We start from the raw sequence: 19,071 nt of genomic DNA on the forward strand, positions 1-19,071 counted from the left end.
ATTTATTTTATTTTCAGTTGCTACAAACGGGACAGACATAACTGGGGGATAGGACAGGGAGAAAGAATGAAAGAAAGAGAGGGAGAGAAAGAAAACCAAAGGGGAGAAGAGACGGTGAGAAGGGGGGGGGGAAGAAAGAAAAAAAAACAAACAAAGAAAAAAAAAAAACACCTGGGTCACCTGTATGGAGAAAAAAAAACAGAAGAGAAAGCAAACAACAAAGAGCAACATAATAAAAAAACACGGCACCATCACAATAAACTAGCTAGCAGTAGATATCAGTAGATACTAAATAATAAATGATATTGTGCAGCACGCAAGATAGACAGCGCACAATGTGCTTTGAGGCAGCAGCCAAGAAAGCTGTAGTCCGCGTCTGTGAATACCCGTGTGTACACCTGTGTGCACACCTGTGTGGATCAGCATGCTTGTATTCCAAAGGTTTCTCCATGTAACGATCTGCTAGGGAGTGTGGGGAGCCACAGCCCCGTCCTCCAGGGTATGAAGCAGGTATGGAGGAGATCAAAACTCCAGACATCCAGAGGCCCCCAGAACACAAGAGACCAAGGAAGACCAACAGAGGGGCAGCCGCGCCACTGTCCCAGTAAGAGCTGAGGAGAGTCCCAGATGAGGGCTCACTCAGCAGCCGCGGAGCAGAAGCCAGGGGGAGTTGCAGTGATGCGCCCGTGAGCTCCGCCGGCAGCCAGCTGTGCCTGAGTGACCGAGCCCCAGGCCGAGAGGCCGGGGGCACCCCACCTCCGAAGTGGCCCGAGCGAGCCCCAGGCTCCAGGCCCCGATAAGCGGCCGCCAAGGAGTGAGCCGGTGTGTACCCGGACGCCCACCCCCAGACACAAAGAACCACCAACGCACCGACACTTGAGGGAGTCCGCCACTGGCAGGGGAAGTGTTACATTCCACTTCCCATAAACACATGGAGCAACACAACAAGAACAGAGAGAGAGGTGAAGTAGATCAGATTTTCACCATTGCTATGTGTGGTTGGAATAACAGGGAAACTAGTAGGGACAGTAGTGTTAAAAAGGGTAGGAACAGTGGGAGTAATAATGGTAGGGACAGTGGTAAATTTAAGGGGAGAGATGGTTGTAGGCAGTGGCGGAGCGGGGGGGTGGCTTACTGGGCTTAAGCCCGGGTTGTTTTTTCAGAAGTCCGGGGTCTTTTGGAGTGTAATTTTTTCATAGTTATAACTATAACCTCTGCAGAGAGGGAGAGAGAGGAACAGAGTGGGAGATGGAGAATGAGGACAGAACAGAGATGGAACAAGAGCAGGTGAGACACACGTGTTAGTCAAATGGTTATTTACCAAAAGTATCACCATATCATAGGTACTCATGTATCTCGTACCTAGTGTTTCTTTTTAGGTTTGTTATTTTTCAAATTCTGTATTTATTAAGTTATGCAGGCTAAATAATTATATAAACTTTTCTGAATCTAAATAGGGGTGGCACGGTGGTTAGCACTGTTGCCGCACAGCAAGAAGGTCCTGAGTTCAATTCCACCATCAGGCCGGGGTCTTTCTGTGTGGCGTTTGCATGTTCTCCCCGTGTTTGCGTGGGTTCTCTCCGGGTACTCTGGCTTCCTCCCACCGTCCAAAGACATGCAGCTTGTGGGGATAGGTTAATTGGATAATCCAAATTGCCACTAGGTGTGAATGTGCGAGTGAATGTGAGTGTGAGTGTGAATGGTTGTCTGTCTGTGTGTTAGCCCTGCGACAGACTGGCGACCTGTCCAGGGTGTACCCTGCCTCTCGCCCTATGACAGCTGCACTCAGAAAAATTAGGGTTCTTACATGGTTCTTCTGATGTCTCTATGGTTCTTTAAAGAACCATCATACGTCAAAGAACCTTTTTATTTTGAAGATGGTTCTTCAGCTATTACAAATGGTTCTTTAAAGAACAAAAGGTTCTTCATCCTTAGCTATCTGAGTTTGTTGGTGTAAAATGGCATAAATAATATTCACTTTAATGAGGGTGTGAATTATACTGTGTGTTTTGTTTGTGTGCGGAGGGGGGGGGGGGGGCAGATGGTGGGATACTGAATATTCAAATTAAAGTTAGAAACACTTGCTCAAAAATATTCTGGTGGCAGGGGTGGGGGCCAAAGCCTGAAGACCCCCAGCACCCACCCTGCAAACCCACTGATCACAAATAATGTGGTAACAGAATATAAAATTTATTATTAAGCCGTTTATGAATATGGTGAATTTATAAATTAACAATCTAAACAATCCATTCGGGGGATATTAGACAGATTCAGATACTGATCTATATCAGATCTCTCTCTCGCGCGCGCTCTCTCTCTCTCGCTCTCTCTCTCTCTCTCTCTACATATATATATATATATATATATATATATATATATATATATATATATATATATATATATATATATACACAACATATATCATAATGATAATGCTAGTTACTGTGAGCTTTACAAGCTACCCAGCAGTATGTAAAGTCAAATTATAAAATAATATAAGTAAATAATAATTGCACATGTGATCTGAGTACTTGTTTATCACTGCGCAATTTATTATTATATGTGCCAAGCCAAATAAATGACAGGGAGAGAGAGAGACATGGAGAGTGAGAGAGACGTTAGAACACGTAGTACAACCAAAGGGAGGGGGGGCAACTGTAGGGATGCGCATGCGCACACAGATCGCGCGAGCCTTGAACTTTCTAACGGAAAGAAAACTTTCTCTCGGACGTTGCCAGTGGATAACAGTCTTCAGTACCTGCTGGTCTTTAAAGGATTCTGGATTCCTGGACTGTTGGAAAAGGTAAAACATTTTCATAAAACCTTTTTATTGTTTTGTTTTTGTTACTCGTCATTGTAGCTTGCTGTTAATGTTGTGCTAACAGTAATGGTTAGATACGTTAGCCTTTGACGTTAACGCAGTTTAGTATCTGGTATAAAGAACTGTTTTCCTAACAAAACCACTGTTACAATTAAGTGAAGGTGCTCCCAAATAATTTGGCCTGTAAAATATGTGGCTATATTGCGTGCTGCGTACATAAACTAATGTCAGCTAGACAGATATTAAAATCAATAATATGGTTAAAGTCACCAAAATGGCGCCTGAAGCCTGTTGTGTGAGCTCTGTGTCTGGTCTAGAAACTCAGAAATTCAGTAGCCTGTACTTTGAATTGTGGAGTAGCTGTATAAAATACAGCAATGCTTAAGTGTTTTGAATAAATAGAAATGTGACACATGAGAAGTTGTGTCTTTGACTGTTACTGTAGAACTTATTTTCAGAGTAGTTGACAAATTATGCTCCAGTCATTTGATGTTACCAAGATAATGTCCGTTTTTATTATAGTTAAAAAAAAATTATGTACATTTCATTTATCCAACATCATATATTAGGCAAAAAAGAGGTCATTATACTAACAAGACCAGATAATCCAAAGCATAAAATTATCAATATTTATCTGAAGAAGGCTTAAAAGTTAGACTAAACGGTGGTATAGTGGTTAGCGCTGCTGCCTCACAGCTAGAAAGACTCTGTTCAATTCCCAGGGTCAACCGGGTGCCTTTTTGTGTGGAGTTTGCATGTTCTCCCTGTTTCTGTGTGGGTTTCCACCCACAATCCAAACATACATATCTGAATGACGACCCTGCCATGGACTGGCAACCTGTCCAGGGTCTACCCCGCCTAAAAAAAACAGCTGGGATAGGCTCCAGCACCCCTCCGATCCTTATGATGATAAAGCGGCTTGGAAAATGAATGAACAAAAAATAAATAAATAAGTTTTTGATGTCACAGAATAAAACAATGTAATGGAATTTTGTTTTGTTTTAACAGATCATGGCTCAGCAGTGGACTGCTGGAGAAGTATCTCTTTGGCTTGGGGAAAATGAATTGGCAGATTATCAACAGGTCTTTGTAGGTGAGCATTTCTATGGATGTGCCATATCAGTGTCCACAGTGCTCCACAAGAAAACCAACATATGAAAAACTGCTGAAACATCAACAGATATACCATGAAAGTGAATGTGGATTCTTCATTGTCTGCGGACTAGAAGACTGTCCCAGAAAGTTTTTGTCTGTGAAATCTTTGAAAAATCACATAAGGAAGAAACATAAATATCAGAAACAAGGATTAGAGTCTGCCCCAGACTGTGACCCTGTCATCCAGGAAACTGTTGAATTTCCCAGATCATCTGAACGAACTCTGAGTGAACTTGTAGAGAACTTTACAGAGACTGTGAGAAAACAACTGGCATTGTTTTCCTTGAATCTTCAAGAGAAAAGTATTGTAAATAGAAAAGTTCAAACATTTGTTCTTAGTGAAGTAGAGTCACTTTTCAAGTATTTTATTGAAAACTATAGGGAGATATTTTCTAAATGTTTGCAGACTCTTAATTTTGATATATCAAGTTTTCATTATATTGATGACAATAGTTTGGTAGAACATTGCTTCAGTGCAGTCAGCAACGCATATCAACTAGACAGATACTGTGTTGAGAAATTAAACTTGATTGAACCTGTTGAATGTATCCTGGGAATAGATCCTTTTACTGGGAAACAGGACACTTTTCAGTATATTCCACTTCTAAAAGTCTTAGAATTAATATGTAATGATCCTAACATTTTAAGACAAATTTTTAGGCCAGAATCCCGTGCTCCTGAAACCTTAACAGATTTTAGTGATGGGAAAATTTACAAAGAAAGTGATTTTTTTTAACACAGACAACCCACATTTGAGAATTCAGTTGTACAGTGATGAATTTGAAGTTTCTAATCCATTAGGATCAAAGAAACGTCTACATAAAGTGTCTGCATTTTATTTTACTTTGGGAAATATTCCACCAAAAGACAGATCTGTTTTAAGACATATTCATCTGTTGATACTTGTCAAACATAGATTGGTGAAAACATATGGATTTGAGAAAATATTAGAACCATTAATTTGTGACCTACAGGTTTTGCAAGAACGTGGATTACGATTAAAATTTGAAGACAGACAGTACTGCATCAAAGGTGGTCTGGCCACAATATCTGCAGACAACTTAACCTCTCACACACTTGCAGGTTTTAGCTGCTCATTCAGTAATGGTAGAATATGCAGGTTTTGTATGTGTCATTACAAGGACCTGTCTAGGATCATTAGTGAGGGAGATTGTGTTCTTAGAACAAAGACTGTTCATGCATACCATCTGCAATGTGTTGAAGATGACCCCCACTGTAGGTCAGTGTATGGTGTAACTGGCCCATGTGCCTTCAACAAGCTGTCATATTTTGATACCACAAATGCATTCCCACCTGATTTAATGCATGATTTTCTTGAGGGGGTCATTCCTCTTGTTTTGAAGTCTGTTGTAAAAGCCTTGCACGAGGACAAAACCGTTACTATCCAAGAGGTGAATGACAGCATAAGGACTTTTAGTTTTGGACAGAATGACTGCACCTCCAAACCTGCTCTAATATCTGAGAAGGTAGCACTGGATGGAAATATCTCTGGAACTGCTGTTGAGAAATGGACATTATTTAGGACTCTGCCTTTCCTCATAGGCTCCAGGATTGAAAAGGGTAACAAGTTTTGGCAGCTTTATCTTTTGGTTCGAGAAATAGGAGAGATTATTCTTGCTCCAACCATCAGCACTGACTGGATTAGTAATCTACATGAACTGATCACTTACTTTTTGACAGATTTCATCAATCTGTTTCCTGGTGTGTTTACACCCAAGCTGCATTTTCTGCTACATTATCCTCAGCTCATCCTTGATTATGGGTCACTCCGCTCTCATTGGTGCATGAGGTTTGAAGCCAGACATCAATATTTCAAGACAGTAGCAAGAATCACCAATAACTATATTAACATTTGTCAGACTTTGGCAAAGAGGAATCAGCTTCGTCAATGCTGGGAGTGGCAGCCTGAACGGATCATCAGGAGCGATCATACACAAGCAGCAGTTAATAACTTATCACTTCAAGAACTTCCAGTGAACTTGCAGATTTGTTTGCAAAACTTGGAGACAGCCGTTACTGTGGATGAGAAACTCTGGACAAGTAAATCCATCATTTTAAACTCTGTAAAATATGCAGTTGGAGATTTCTTCATTTTGGAACTTGTGCATGCAGAGCAAATTCCACTGTTTGTGAAAATAGTCCTGATTGTGTATATCAGGGCCAACTGGTTTCTTGTTGGAAGACTTTTCACAACACTGGAGTTTATAAGACACCTTCAATCATACCACATCAGAGAGACTGATGATCTGTTGATATTCAAGCCTGGGGATGAGGTAGACTTTCATGCTTTGGACGCATACAGATGTGATGGTCAAGACTTCATTACACTGATCCACCGACCTTTTAAGGCAGTCCATACCAAAGTTAGGTAAGATACATCCTAAACCATGACTTTTTAGTTAGGAGTTGTCAACCACTGTTAAAATGATTTTAACCACTTTTTGGCTATTCCACAGGTCTGTCATCATCTATAGTCACTAATGAACTCATAGCTGTTTTTTTAGTAATGTTTTATAATATTTTTAATCTTTATCTTTGACATGCTCATTTCTGTTTTGATCGTGTCTTATTGTTTTTCTGTGCCACAGACAATGAAATCGATGGATCGACACTTCTGCAGATGACTGAAAGAATGAGTGAGCGTCTTTTTCCAAAAGTGAAAGACCAAGTGAAATTTTTGTCTGCTGTAGAGAAGCTGAAAGAGTGAGTCTTAAGTTGACTGGTTGATTCACTGAATTGTACATTCATACAATCCAGTGTTTCCCCTCCCCTAGGTTTATGGTGTTGGAGGGTGGGGGGCAAGGGGTTGACGCAAGCCCTGTTCTGTTTCTCCAGCGTTGATGTGCATCACACACCCATTTACTTTCAAATTGAAATGTCACAGCCACTCTTACTCTCTGTTATGATTCTGTTTCTGTAGTTCAGCAGCTGTTATTGTACGTTTTAAATATGCGGATATTCCTGATGCAGGACACAAGGACACGCATATTCATGTCTTGTAACAAACTCTAAAAATACTTCTTACTTCTTCTTGCAGTGGAAGGCAACACAAAGAAAAGCATACTGTGTCAGCACTCCAACCTATGTTTAACTGCAAAGTGCAGTTTCCTCCAGCTGTGCTCACTGCGTTGACCAATAAAGATGCAGCACTAAAGTCACCCACCAAGAACAGACTCAAAAACATGCTTATTCAAGCACTGTTTGACCACTTGAGTAATGAGACAATGTAAGTCTATATATAATTAAGATTTGATTCATTTAAAATACAGTATGTACATCAGAATTTAAGTTCATCATTCAAAATTTGCAGGTATCCCTCTCATGTGCAGTATGTAGACCTTCTGAGGACTGTCCTTCTGAGTTTTCCTTTTTTGAAGGAGAGTTATGGCTCTGGATATGTAAGTATTCCTGAAAAGCAAACATTGATACAATTGTCCAACAAATTGTCTTTGAATTGCCCAATTATTGGCTAATGAGTGTAACATGCTAACATTTTCATTGCTACATATTCAGAGGTTATCTGTTCCCTTGTGGCCACTACAATACAAGTATTAGTATTGTGATTTTTGAGGCAGATGTCGTGCAGTATGGTCAAACAATAAATAAAATATCAATTGCTCTTTTAAATTAATTGTTTCATTTCTCTGTGAATTCTCAAGTGAATGGTGTGAAATTCAGCATTATATTAGCTCTGTTTGCCTTTGTATCAGGATAGTGTAGTTTTTGTATTTAAAAAATTAAATTTGAAAATAGGGCAGGGATAGCTCAGTAGGTAGTGTGGTTATCCCATGATCGGAAGGTCGGGGGTTTGAATCAACTGAACGGCTACCCTGAGGTACCCTTGAGCAAGGTACCGTCCCTACACACTGAGTGAATGGGTTAAATGCAAAGAGAGAAATTTCCCTGTGGGGATCAATAAAGTATACATTATTATTAAAAGGTAGAGGTATTAACATATAGACTGAAAGATCATGACGAGTATGCTTGTAGGACATATTGCCATTAATACTTTATCTACCTTTTATAGTGTATTTAGCCAATCTAAAGTGCTCCAAACCTTTATATCATGTGTTCGATCAACTCCTAAGAGTTAAAGAAGAGATCTGTAAATAGGAACTAATTAGGTTATGACATGATTACAGCAAACCTACCAGCTTTATGTCACTCAAAGTTTTCTGGTAAATGTCTTGCATAAAGGGAGGACCTAGTTGCACCTATTTATGAATAATTAGTTACATTTTTATCGTTTGTAGGATGCTCTGCATGAGTCTCTCAGGAACAAGTTTAAAAAGGAAAGAAGACCACTAGTAGACGTAGAGGAAATTGAAAAAATGAGACAGAAATACTCAGTTCCAAATTCAGGAAGAAAAAGATCATCAGATATCCAGCCCTGTATCCTTTTGAAAAAAACCAAGGCAAGTTAAATATGCTCAATGTTTGTTTGCCATTTTAAATTGTACATAAAAGTTAAAAGTATTGTTTGTTTGTTTTTTCTCTCAATATTTGCTAAACTTTTTAATAACCAGGATATCAATCCTCTTGACGATGGGGAGGATGAAAGGAGCACCGACCAACATGTATCAGTGATTAAGCAAGAGTGCCAAAAAACTAGGCCAAATGTGGATGTCATTCAAACGCACCTCAGGAAAATACAGAAGTACAGAACACACTACATTCTTCAGCATACTACTGAAGAGGTTCTACGAGAATTCCCATGTCTCACTATCCCTGTTGTGGTGAGTGTTTTATCAAAAACTGCAGCAAAAAACAACAATAACAATAGTGCACAGCAAAAACATGAATATGTACTGATGTGCTGCACATTTATACAGACTTCTAATAATCATGTACCTACAGGACAGGCAAAGTGACTGACTCAGCAGATTTCATGAGTAATAAAAGTACACTAACAGAACACTAACAGAAATTGCCACATTGACTATGTCTTTCTCTTTGGTTTTATTTTCATGCTACAGGATAATTTTGGACTAATCTGATGCCAATGATAGTTTTTTGGGAAGAATAGTCTAAACATCCCTTTTGCACAGCAATGTGTACTTGAGAATTAAACTAAACAAATGCAAAATTATAATTTCTTCTCTAATGATAATTGATGTGTGAAATAATGATTGTTCTGGTTTGCTATATAATGGTATATATTATGGTACAAAGCTAATATGTATATGTTTATCCTTTATTTTAGCTTCTTGAAGAGGCTTCCATGTTACTTAAAACTGATGTGGACAAAAAAGTAATCCGAGGATTCAGTAAGTTGGCAGCGAAGCTTGTGTCAATAGCCCCAAACAGCAACCTTAAAAGCCTCTGCTTAAAATCTGTTGATGAGAGCCAGACAGACACTGAAAGAAAAGGTGAGGGCACTTGGCAATAATGAGCAAAAACAATTTTAACTCCTATCTCAGATACCACTTTTTAAGGTTTCACATACAGCACATTAGTAAACACAGTGTCCCTTACAACAGCGGTCCCCAACCCCCGGGCCTCGGACTGGTACCGGTCCGTGAGTCGTTTGGTACCGGGCCGCGAGAGTTGAGGCTCAGGTGTGAAATGTATAGTTTTTCAGGGTTTTTATCGGTTTTCAGCGTTATTTTGTTATCGTTTTTATCGTTTACTCTGTTTTCCTGGGTCTTTTCACGTGTGTTATGAATAAATTTTCTTTTTTTCGGTACCGGTACTAGTTTTATTTTGTTGTATTTATCCGCGACACCTTAAAGGCCAGTCCATGAAAATATTGTCAGGCATAAACCGGTCCGTGGCGCAAAAAAGGTTGGGGACCGCTGCTTTACAATATCCACAGACTGACATTTCTCCTGTCTCGTCTCTGCAATGATGTACTTTAAGATTTAACTGATATACCCTCGATGCTATATGTATCTCTATGAAGATTTTCAGTCATTCACACAATGTTTATCCCAAAAAATGTTCAGTGGCAGCTAGACTTGCTCTGCAAGTTCTTTAGGACTCAAATTATTTAAAGCTAGCAACTTACAGAACTGAACAACATTTTGGGGGTTTTGTATAAATGCTTAACATTTACACTGAATTACACTGAAAAGTTAATTAGGTATACATTTACTGCACTAATGCTTATGTTCTGCAAGACATTCAACTCCTGATAAAGGCACTCATATGGCCTTTACTGCTTTGTATTAACAAAATTGGCCAGAAAATATTTACATATTTCTCTTTATTTTTCAGGTCAGATGGTAAACACAGCTGTTCTTCTCCTGCCATCTATTTTCAAAGAAAATGCCTCTCGTCTCTTCGTCATAAATAAGGTAAATTTATATATTTTTTGGTATGGTGAGAGGGGGGGGTCTTGAACAAATCCAGTATTTTACAGGAGTTTTATACTTTCATTGGGACAGCTGTTGTTTATACTTATTTAAACTATACTCCTCATTTCAAGAATTTAATTTCTGTTTCAGGATCCACACAGCCCGATACCTACAATCGTACTCAGCAGCAGTGACGGCAAGCCCTTGAGTGATTCAACTGAGGTCAATGTCCAGATGGATGGACAAAAAATGATTCTGGACAGTGGGGAAATGGACATTTCATTGGCGATGGGTATTGTCTTCTCCCTGTACCATGTCTACAATGTTGCCTATCCAAGTGAACTAAAAAAGACATTTTGCTTTTTGGAGGCATTTGTTCTCAACTTGGGAACTCTGACTACACCTGTACCAGTAGCTGTGCAAAGAGTGGCAAATGCATTAAATATCTCCTAGATTGCCAGCATAGTGCAGGTGAGAGACTGAAATTGTCCCAGTGTGGACTAACAAAGGACCATGAGTCCCACATTAAACTTAACTTACATAACTTAAGGCTGCAGTTAATTGATAATTTAAATAAAAAGATTGTTCTTGAAATAGTCTTACTGAAAATGCAAACATGCTGATAAAAATGTGTTGTTTAATTGTCTGTTATGAAAGTATTGCTATTTCTAATGTAAAAATTGTTGTTTTATCTATAGTATAATATTTATATGTATTTATAGTAAAGATATTTAATTATTACTGTTTAAATGACTTGTATGCTATTATTAGTAGTGGTGTTGTGCTTAGCATTAAAATGCCTTTTTGTCTTTTTCTGTAATACAAAGTGCCAATAAACCATTAATATATGTGCTTGTATTTATTTTACCCTACTCAAATTCAATTTATGATACATTTTATTTTGAAAGATTTAAAATGGTTCTTTAAAGAACCACCCAAAAAAGGTTCTTTAAAATGGTTCTTTTAAAGAACCATTTGAAGGATCTTTTTAAAAATGGTTCTTTGAAGAACCATTTCTTTCAGTGGTTCATTGAAGAACCTTTAAAGGTGCCCCAAAGAACCATTTCTTGATGGTTCTTTGGGGCACCTTTAAAGGTTCTTCAGTGAACCACTGAAAGAAATGGTTCTTCAAAGAACCTTTGTTTGAAAGGTTCTTTGTGGCACCAAAAAAGGTTCTTCTATGGCATCAGTCTAAAGAACCACTTTTTGTTCCAGTTGGCACCTTTATTTTTCTGTGTGTGGGATAGGCTCCAGCGCCCCCCGCGACCCTGAAAAGGATAAGCGGAAGCGAATGGATGGATGAATCTAAATAGTGGACTTTGGTAGAATTAAAAAAATAAGTGTAGTGCAGGTCTATGATGATTTTTTTAGTGCTACTATCATCTAGTTCTGATTCTGGTTCTGTCTTGGTTAAATCCTAAGTAGTCCTGATTTTGAACTGTTGTAGTCCTGTTTTAATTCCGGATCAATTCTGGGTCTGGTTGAATTGGGGTTTAGTCCGCGTGTCTTGATACAGCCCCGACTTTGTTCTGCCTTGCTGCTTAATTAAAAAAACTACTTTAAGGTGTCCTGCAGATGTGATATATATTTTTTTCCTATATGAAGTCATTCTTTTTTAAACAAAACTCAAAACAGAGCCTAATAATCTTTCCTTAGACTACGATGACCTGGATGACTGAGAACCTTCACAGACATATCTTTAATACAATTTCTACCAGAGGGCTGTGGACAAGGCCTTAAAAAGTCCAAATGGACATCTGGACTTGTTTCTTCGCTTCCTCCTTGGTCTTTCACTGCAGACCAATCATGATCTCCTACAAGGCCTGCTGACACAAACAGGAATCAGCTCACAGATAAATAAGAAGACAGTCCATTACAGTACATTAAAGAAAGGATGAATGGCACTCTCTCCAGAGAAGAGCATCAATCTGCTCCACTGTTTGATTGAACTGAACAATGACACTATAGTGAAGGAGGTCCAGCATCACCTGAGTTCAGGACAACTGTCTAAAGTTGATCTTTCTCCTGCTCAGTGGTCAGCTCTGGTCTTCATCATACTGTCATCAGAAACAGAACTGGATGACTTTGACTTGAGGAAATACTTAGCTTCAGAAGAGGCTCTTCTGCAGCTGCTGCCAGTGGTCAAAGCCTGTAAGAAAGCCCAGTAAGCATCCAGTTTGATCCTGGCAAGAGATTGCTTTAAAGCGTTTCTTTGAAGACTTTGGAGAGTTTATTAAAATGTATGTTTCTAGGCTGAGTGGCTGTAACCTCACAGAGAGAAGCTGTGAAGCTCTTTCCTCAATTCTAAGTTCCCAGTCCTCCAGACTGAGAGAGTTGGACATGAGTAACAACCACCTCTGGGATTCAGGAGTGAACCTGCTTTGTGTTCTACTTGGGAGTTCACACTGTATGCTGGAAACTCTCAGGTAAGCTGACTCTTTGCTTAAGAAAATTTGGATATTTCACAACTGTCATTATTTTATAGATTTAAGATGTTGTTTGTCTTCTGGTGTAAGCTCTGAAAGAGAACAGTAGAGTAGAAGTGAAACACACACACACTTCATAAATCAGAAAAACATAACTTTGATTGTCCGTCATAGTGAAAAAGACGTTTTATTCTATTTTATTCTATTTTATTCTATTCTTTTTTTAACCTTTTTTTTTCACCCTTTAAAACTGGTCAAAGCGGGCACGCTATGTTTTGCGTAACTATTTTTAAATCCCTGTAAAACCAGAACGTAAGCTAGCGCTATAATTTTTTTTGCATATGAAACCGGAGTTGTACTTGCATCTTATGCCATCCGCTTGTCCTAGGTCACGGTTTCCTTCCACATATGGCTTTGCAAAAAATGCATAAAAAGCACTTGCAGCAACAAAAACACGATATTCCAGAAACGCGCTTTGCCGATCCGATCAGCTGTTCAAAACACTTCCTACGTTGGAACAGACGTCAGCGCGAACGATCGTATGTCCGCCATTACCTGCCCGAAACCGGAAGTGACGTCATTTTCGTGGAAAATGTAGTTTTTGGTTTTTTTGTTTTTTTTTTTTACCTTCAGGGCCTTATAAGCCTATACTGGTATTTGAAGTCATGTTTGACTTCATGCTTTTCTGAATAGTTTCTGGGATGCTTAGAACTTAAATTGCACTGCTGGAAATATTTTATTTTGGTGCACATGCTGTTTTTTTTTGTTTTTGCAAATTTGGATTATAATATTTATTTTCATTTTTCCTGCAGTATATAAAAATTGGTGTATCTCAGAAATAAAACTATGAAGACATGCAAAATAAATTTCCTGTTGTTAGAAACTACTTTGTGCAACTTGTTTGTATTGACAGTTTTGAGGAATAAACCTCTTAAATTTCTCTAATTAGAAATATATGTAAAAAACAAAAATGATTTTCAATTTTTTGTAGTTTATTGCACTTTTTTGCAATTTGTGTAGTTATTATAGACTTAATGCATGCATGTTATTAAAATATGTCGGCTATAGCGGTTATATTGATGTATAGCAACTTGAAATGCTCCCAAAAATGGCACTACAGCATGTAAAATTATAAAGATAACTCTGGCGGACTTGGTTCTATGGTAGGTCTTAAAGGGTTAAAATGTATGCAAATATATGTGGGCCTTAAGCCCCACCCCTCAAGTGTGCCCCCGAATGGCAAAACAGTGCCAGCAAATCGAAACTGAAAAACAGCAACACTGACAAAACAGTGTCAGCGAAAAAACAAAAACTTTAACGGTAAAAAAAAAAAGATGTAAGTGTAAAAATTTGGTTGTAAGGAAGTTATTTGTTTTAGATTTTTTATTTAGCGTTTCAGTGAATCTTTTTTCACTATCATTTTGTTTGCTTTCAATACAACATTTTTCAATACATTTATTTCAGTTACAATATTATTTTTCAATGCCAGTATTTTGCCAGTATTTAAGTTGGCATCACTTTAACCTCATAGAGAGGGAGCCTCTAAAACTGTTTACAACTGTTAAGCTTTGTTGAGATTCATTATCTGTAAAGTTGGCTGAAACTGTTCAGTCTCAATTAGAAACAGTAAAGCGGAAATTCAAAATTTTCCTCCCTTTTTTTTCATTTTTCTGAAATTAAACACTTCATTTGCATGGCGTTATTTTTGTGCCTCTATTCAGAGAGCACATAAAAAAAAATTTGTAAGCGTAAATGTTGCATTTTGAGGAGAAAATTATTTTGAGCAAAGAAAAGTTTCATTTGGGGGAACAAAATTCATTTTTGAGTGCAAGAAATTTATTTCAGTGTTTGCTATTATCCATGTACACACACAATAACGCTCAGTTGTTGGCACTTGCTCTTGCTCAGATCTCTGCTCTGTGTGCTCACAGACGTCTGCAAACCTGCTCTCAGTGTGTCATTCACGCTCACAACATCTCTGCTTCATGCTCAACTCTCTGTACACCATTATAAGTGTGCAACAAAACCAACCAATCACAGACTTTGATGCAAAAATTCTGATTGGCTGTTACGGTCTCCAATTAACTCGCTAGCTGCATTCTGGAAACACAGTCCAGAATGTAGCTAAATCCAGTGGAGTGGTTTGGTTTAAGCTAGATTAAAACCAACAATGGTCTTAAAAATTATATATATTAAAATAAAATAATTTAACATACTAACCGAAAATGGATCTGTCTTGTTTCCACTAAAAATGTTTTATCATAATTATGGTCCTGGCCGTATTTAATCATGAATGAGTGTTTCTTTGGATTGTTTAGTTGTGTGTTCTGTCTTTTTTAAGGTGGGCATACACTGTGGGATTTTTTTTCAGTCGCGTAATTTAGCTCATGCTCAAACTGTACGATTGACTCACAGGGGTTGGGTCACAATGCAGGATCTCACACTATACGGCCCGATGCTCTGATGCGACCTGAGTGCTCACACTGTGCGTCCATAACATGAAGCTTATAACACAAAATCTGTCTCTCGCGCTCCCTCTCTCTCCCTCTCTGTCTTTCACTGACACAGACATGCACATCACCACCATCAACTTTGCTAAATTGTTAAATTGCTAAAAATAAATTGCTAATAACATAAAATAAGATTATTATTCCCACACGTGGGAAATTTGTTTTGTTACAGCAGAAAGTGGACAGTGCAAAGTTATATAGCAAAAATTAGAGAACACTGGAATAGAATAAGATACTGTATACAACTGTACAGAATAGAATAAAGTAAAATACTATATACAATAGAATAAAATAAAATACTATATACAATAAGATAAAAATAGGATACCGATGCTATATACAGCTTAGTAAAAATACAACCTTTTCAGAAAAAGAATATTGCACTTAGTCTTACTGCACGTGAAAAACATTGATCAGCTGTGATTGAGCAGCAATGTCCATCCAGCTCTTTTCACAGTTGTTGCGGTTGTGATAATTTTGTGAGGCCACATAGAAAAGGCTCAGATGAGCTTTGCAAAGTTCTGCAAGTTGTGCCTCCATCGCTTATGTCCAGATCACACGGTGCACTGCCATGCTGCTCCGTCTTTTCACTTTCATTTCTGTGTTTGCGCATGCGCAGTTTGAGAGGCTGCGTCGACGACGACAGGATTTCAAACATGTTTGATTTTCTTACGACCAAACGACTGATGACCGGGAGCTGGTTGTGTGGTGTTAATCCCTTCTCGTTACCCCTTGTATACTACACGATGCACGACACACGATTAAGGCGAAACTCGGGCCAATCCCCGAAACTCAAAATGGGCCAAAAATCGCACAGTGTGTGCCCAGCATTAAGTATGAGGTGCCGTAAGGGACATTATTACTGAAACGCTCTCACACACACACTACTGAAACGCTCTCACACACACTACTGAAATGCTCTCACACACACTACTGAAATTTTACCTCTCACACACACTACTGAAACGCTCTCACACACACTACTGAAATGCTCTCACACACACACTACTGAAATTTTACCTCTCACACACACTACTGAAATGCTCACACACACACACACTACTGAAACGCTCTCACACACAATACTGAAACGCTCTCACACACACTACTGAAAATCCAAGGCATTTCAGTTGAACAGGAAGGCGTTTCAGTTAAACAGGAAGGCGTTTCAGTTGAACAGGAAGGCATTTCAGATGAACAGGAAGTTGTGTCCAGACCAGGAAAGTGAAGGAAAAAGTGGTACACTTCAAACCACTACACATGTCTACTCAGCAACCTGCTAGTAGCCTAAGTGAAGCAGCCGCATTACTCAACAGTATATTAGCCTCAGCAGAGACCATCAGAACTTTGTCAAATGCAACAGTTGTGGGGCAGCAACCTGTTGCAAGTACCAGTGTGGACGGACTGGATAGTCACTTAACATCCCTCTTTCCCTCACGTCAACGTAGCAGCTTGCCCATGCCAGCGACATCTACAGTCAGGAGAGAATGTGCACCTGCACCACGTTATCAAACTCGGCAATGCTTCGGCAGCTGGACATCAGGCACCAGAAGAAAAAGGTAGTTACAAAGTTTAATGAGTTTGTATTCACTTGCCTGAAATGGGGCCATATGTAATAGTCTGATATTTAAGAATATACTGCAGGATATGAAATTCTGTTACTGTCTGACATGTGCAATATCACTTCACAGAGGAATCCTTGTCGCAATCCCACCGCTGCCTCAGCATTCCCATTGCCAAATTAAACACTTGTAAGAAGAAAAAAAGAGAAAGAAAAAGAGAGAGAAAAGAAAAAAAAAAAAAAAAGAATATACTGCAGGGCTCGCAAAATCGCTAGCCCGACGTCCTGGGCTAGCAATTTTTCCAGGCTACCAAAATCTATCTCAGCCCTGCCCGTCGGCCTATCGTAGGAAGGAAAAATATATGTCAATGCTTTTGCATTCTTTCGGAAATGTAGCTGGGTAATTATGTTATTGGCATCGGTGAGCCACTGTCAATATGTGACATATTGAAATCGCGTTTGAATTTGCGCTTGTTTTTTGCTTTCACTTTGCAATCACGCGAACTGTGTATAGAGAGCGACAGCACTGATTGGTGAGTGACGATAATTTGCGCACCAATTCCTCTGACATCGTCTTATCAATCGTTAGCTTACTACGCAAACATGACAAGTGAAATCTCCCGCTGCAAGCTTAAACATGTGAGAGGTTGATCGCGCAGAGAATTGCTGAGCGTTATGTGAGTGTGTGTGTAAAAGCAGCAGGATATATATTTCAGTTCTGCTGAGCCAAATAAGACAGGTCAGGGTGAAGAAGTGACAAGAAGAAAAGCTTACCACAAAACGGAACAGTTATGACAAATCAGACTATAAGGCAAAAAGAAAGTGCAGCTTTATGGTTTCATGGACAAAATAATTTCTGTGGCTGCAATATGACGAGCTAAATAACCAGGGCTGCACATAAGTGGTCCGCAGGTGCGCATTCGCTGTCAAAACAAAAGACGCGCACAAGATAAGAAGTTGCAACGCGTGTTTGCGTACATAGGATTTTCTGGAGGAGGACAGACATTTGTTTAGAACTCTTAAAGATGTCGAAGACGCTCCTTTAAGCAATTACTTTGGTTTTCCTCCACCTCCAAACAAATGTCAGAAGGAGTCCGAACCACAAAAGAAGCGCTTATTCTCGGAAAAGTATAAAAAAAAAGTATATAAAATTAACCCTTATGTTTGCCTAACTACAACAATATATTTATATTTCAGAGCTATGGCCCAGCAGCATGACCATTTCAACAAAGATGTTATACTACTTCCAACTCCATCATGGGGAGTAGTGTGCAAACAAGGTTCAAAATTATGGTTACACAAACATGGGCACATCCTCAGTGCTTTTGAATTCCAGAAGACCTGGGACAACCAAACTGTCGTGAAACACATCAAGGAAAGCTTTGGTGAACACATTCCAGAGGATGTCAGGTAAAATACTATTGTTTATTGTTACTGTGTGTATTCATGTAATGACTTGTACTTAAAGATAATATACCAAAGTAAAGAAGTTTAAAATATTGTGGCGAGCTCAGACAAGGAGGAGACGGAGGTATCGTTTGGTCTTGCTTCCCGTGAGCTAGCCAGGGAGCACAGCCGTTTATTGACATTTGCAGAAGAACACTGCCGCTAGCTAACTGCTCAGCGCGGCAACAACAACAACAACAACACACAGGGCGCCCTCTGACCCCGGAAGGACACACCGTCGCAGCGAGAGGGCGTCACCCGTCACTATGGCAACATACACAAAACATAACTGTACAAACAGAACCCCGAACAGCCCTGACCCGCTACAATATTATTCATCATTATAAAAACATATGGACTATACCAGTAGAATTTAAAAGTCATAAAAGCATACACACAAACAGAACAGTATATAATAAAATATTTAACTAATATTTAAAATATTTAACTAATTAGCAATTGCTGTTGTCCCTATTTATTTTTTGTAGCCTCGAGTTTCTAATGGCTTGTGGCAATAAGCTGGTGTCTCCAAAGCTCAAAGATGGTCAGGAGCTGAATGGGATGGGATGCTGATCCTAAAGGTTTTTAAAACCAAAGCCCTCTATGTAAGGCCATCAAGGACACTTTTAGTAAGTTCCTAAAAGAATGAAAAGTAATCATGATTTGGGAAAAAACATGTCAACAATTGGGCTTCTAGCAAAATAGAATATATTTATTTAAAACAAGTGTTTGGGAGCAATCAATATGGATATTTCTTATTTTAATCTTTTTAAGATAAGCTATAATTACTTGCTTTTGATATATGTTTTTGGTCTTTCTCTGTTGAAGAGTGAAT

The 19,071-nt window shown here is 38.8% G+C and overlaps 1 protein-coding gene across 2 annotated transcripts; it reads left to right on the forward strand.

Annotated features, from left to right (window-relative positions):
• The first annotated feature begins 3,832 nt into the window (after window positions 1-3,832).
• On the forward strand, window positions 3,833-10,862 carry LOC145419323 (sterile alpha motif domain-containing protein 3-like). 2 transcript variants are annotated; one of them, XM_080292040.1, is made up of 9 exons: window positions 3,833-3,914; window positions 6,586-6,700; window positions 7,035-7,223; window positions 7,308-7,395; window positions 8,251-8,412; window positions 8,524-8,733; window positions 9,201-9,366; window positions 10,214-10,293; window positions 10,444-10,862. In XM_080292040.1, the coding sequence occupies exons 1-9, from the start codon at window positions 3,833-3,835 to the stop codon at window positions 10,744-10,746; spliced, it is 1,395 nt and encodes a 464-aa protein (XP_080148166.1). In that variant the 3' UTR covers window positions 10,747-10,862. The 2 variants fall into 2 exon arrangements, with proteins under 2 accessions (XP_080148166.1, XP_080148169.1); XM_080292043.1 differs by lacking the exon at window positions 3,833-3,914 and adding an exon at window positions 5,050-6,365 and having other exon boundaries at window positions 10,444-10,861.
• Window positions 10,863-19,071: the final 8,209 nt, after the last annotated feature.

Source organism: Astatotilapia calliptera, chromosome 3 (genome assembly GCF_964374335.1).
Source record: "Astatotilapia calliptera chromosome 3, fAstCal68.1, whole genome shotgun sequence".
Lineage (NCBI taxonomy): Eukaryota > Metazoa > Chordata > Actinopteri > Cichliformes > Cichlidae > Astatotilapia > Astatotilapia calliptera.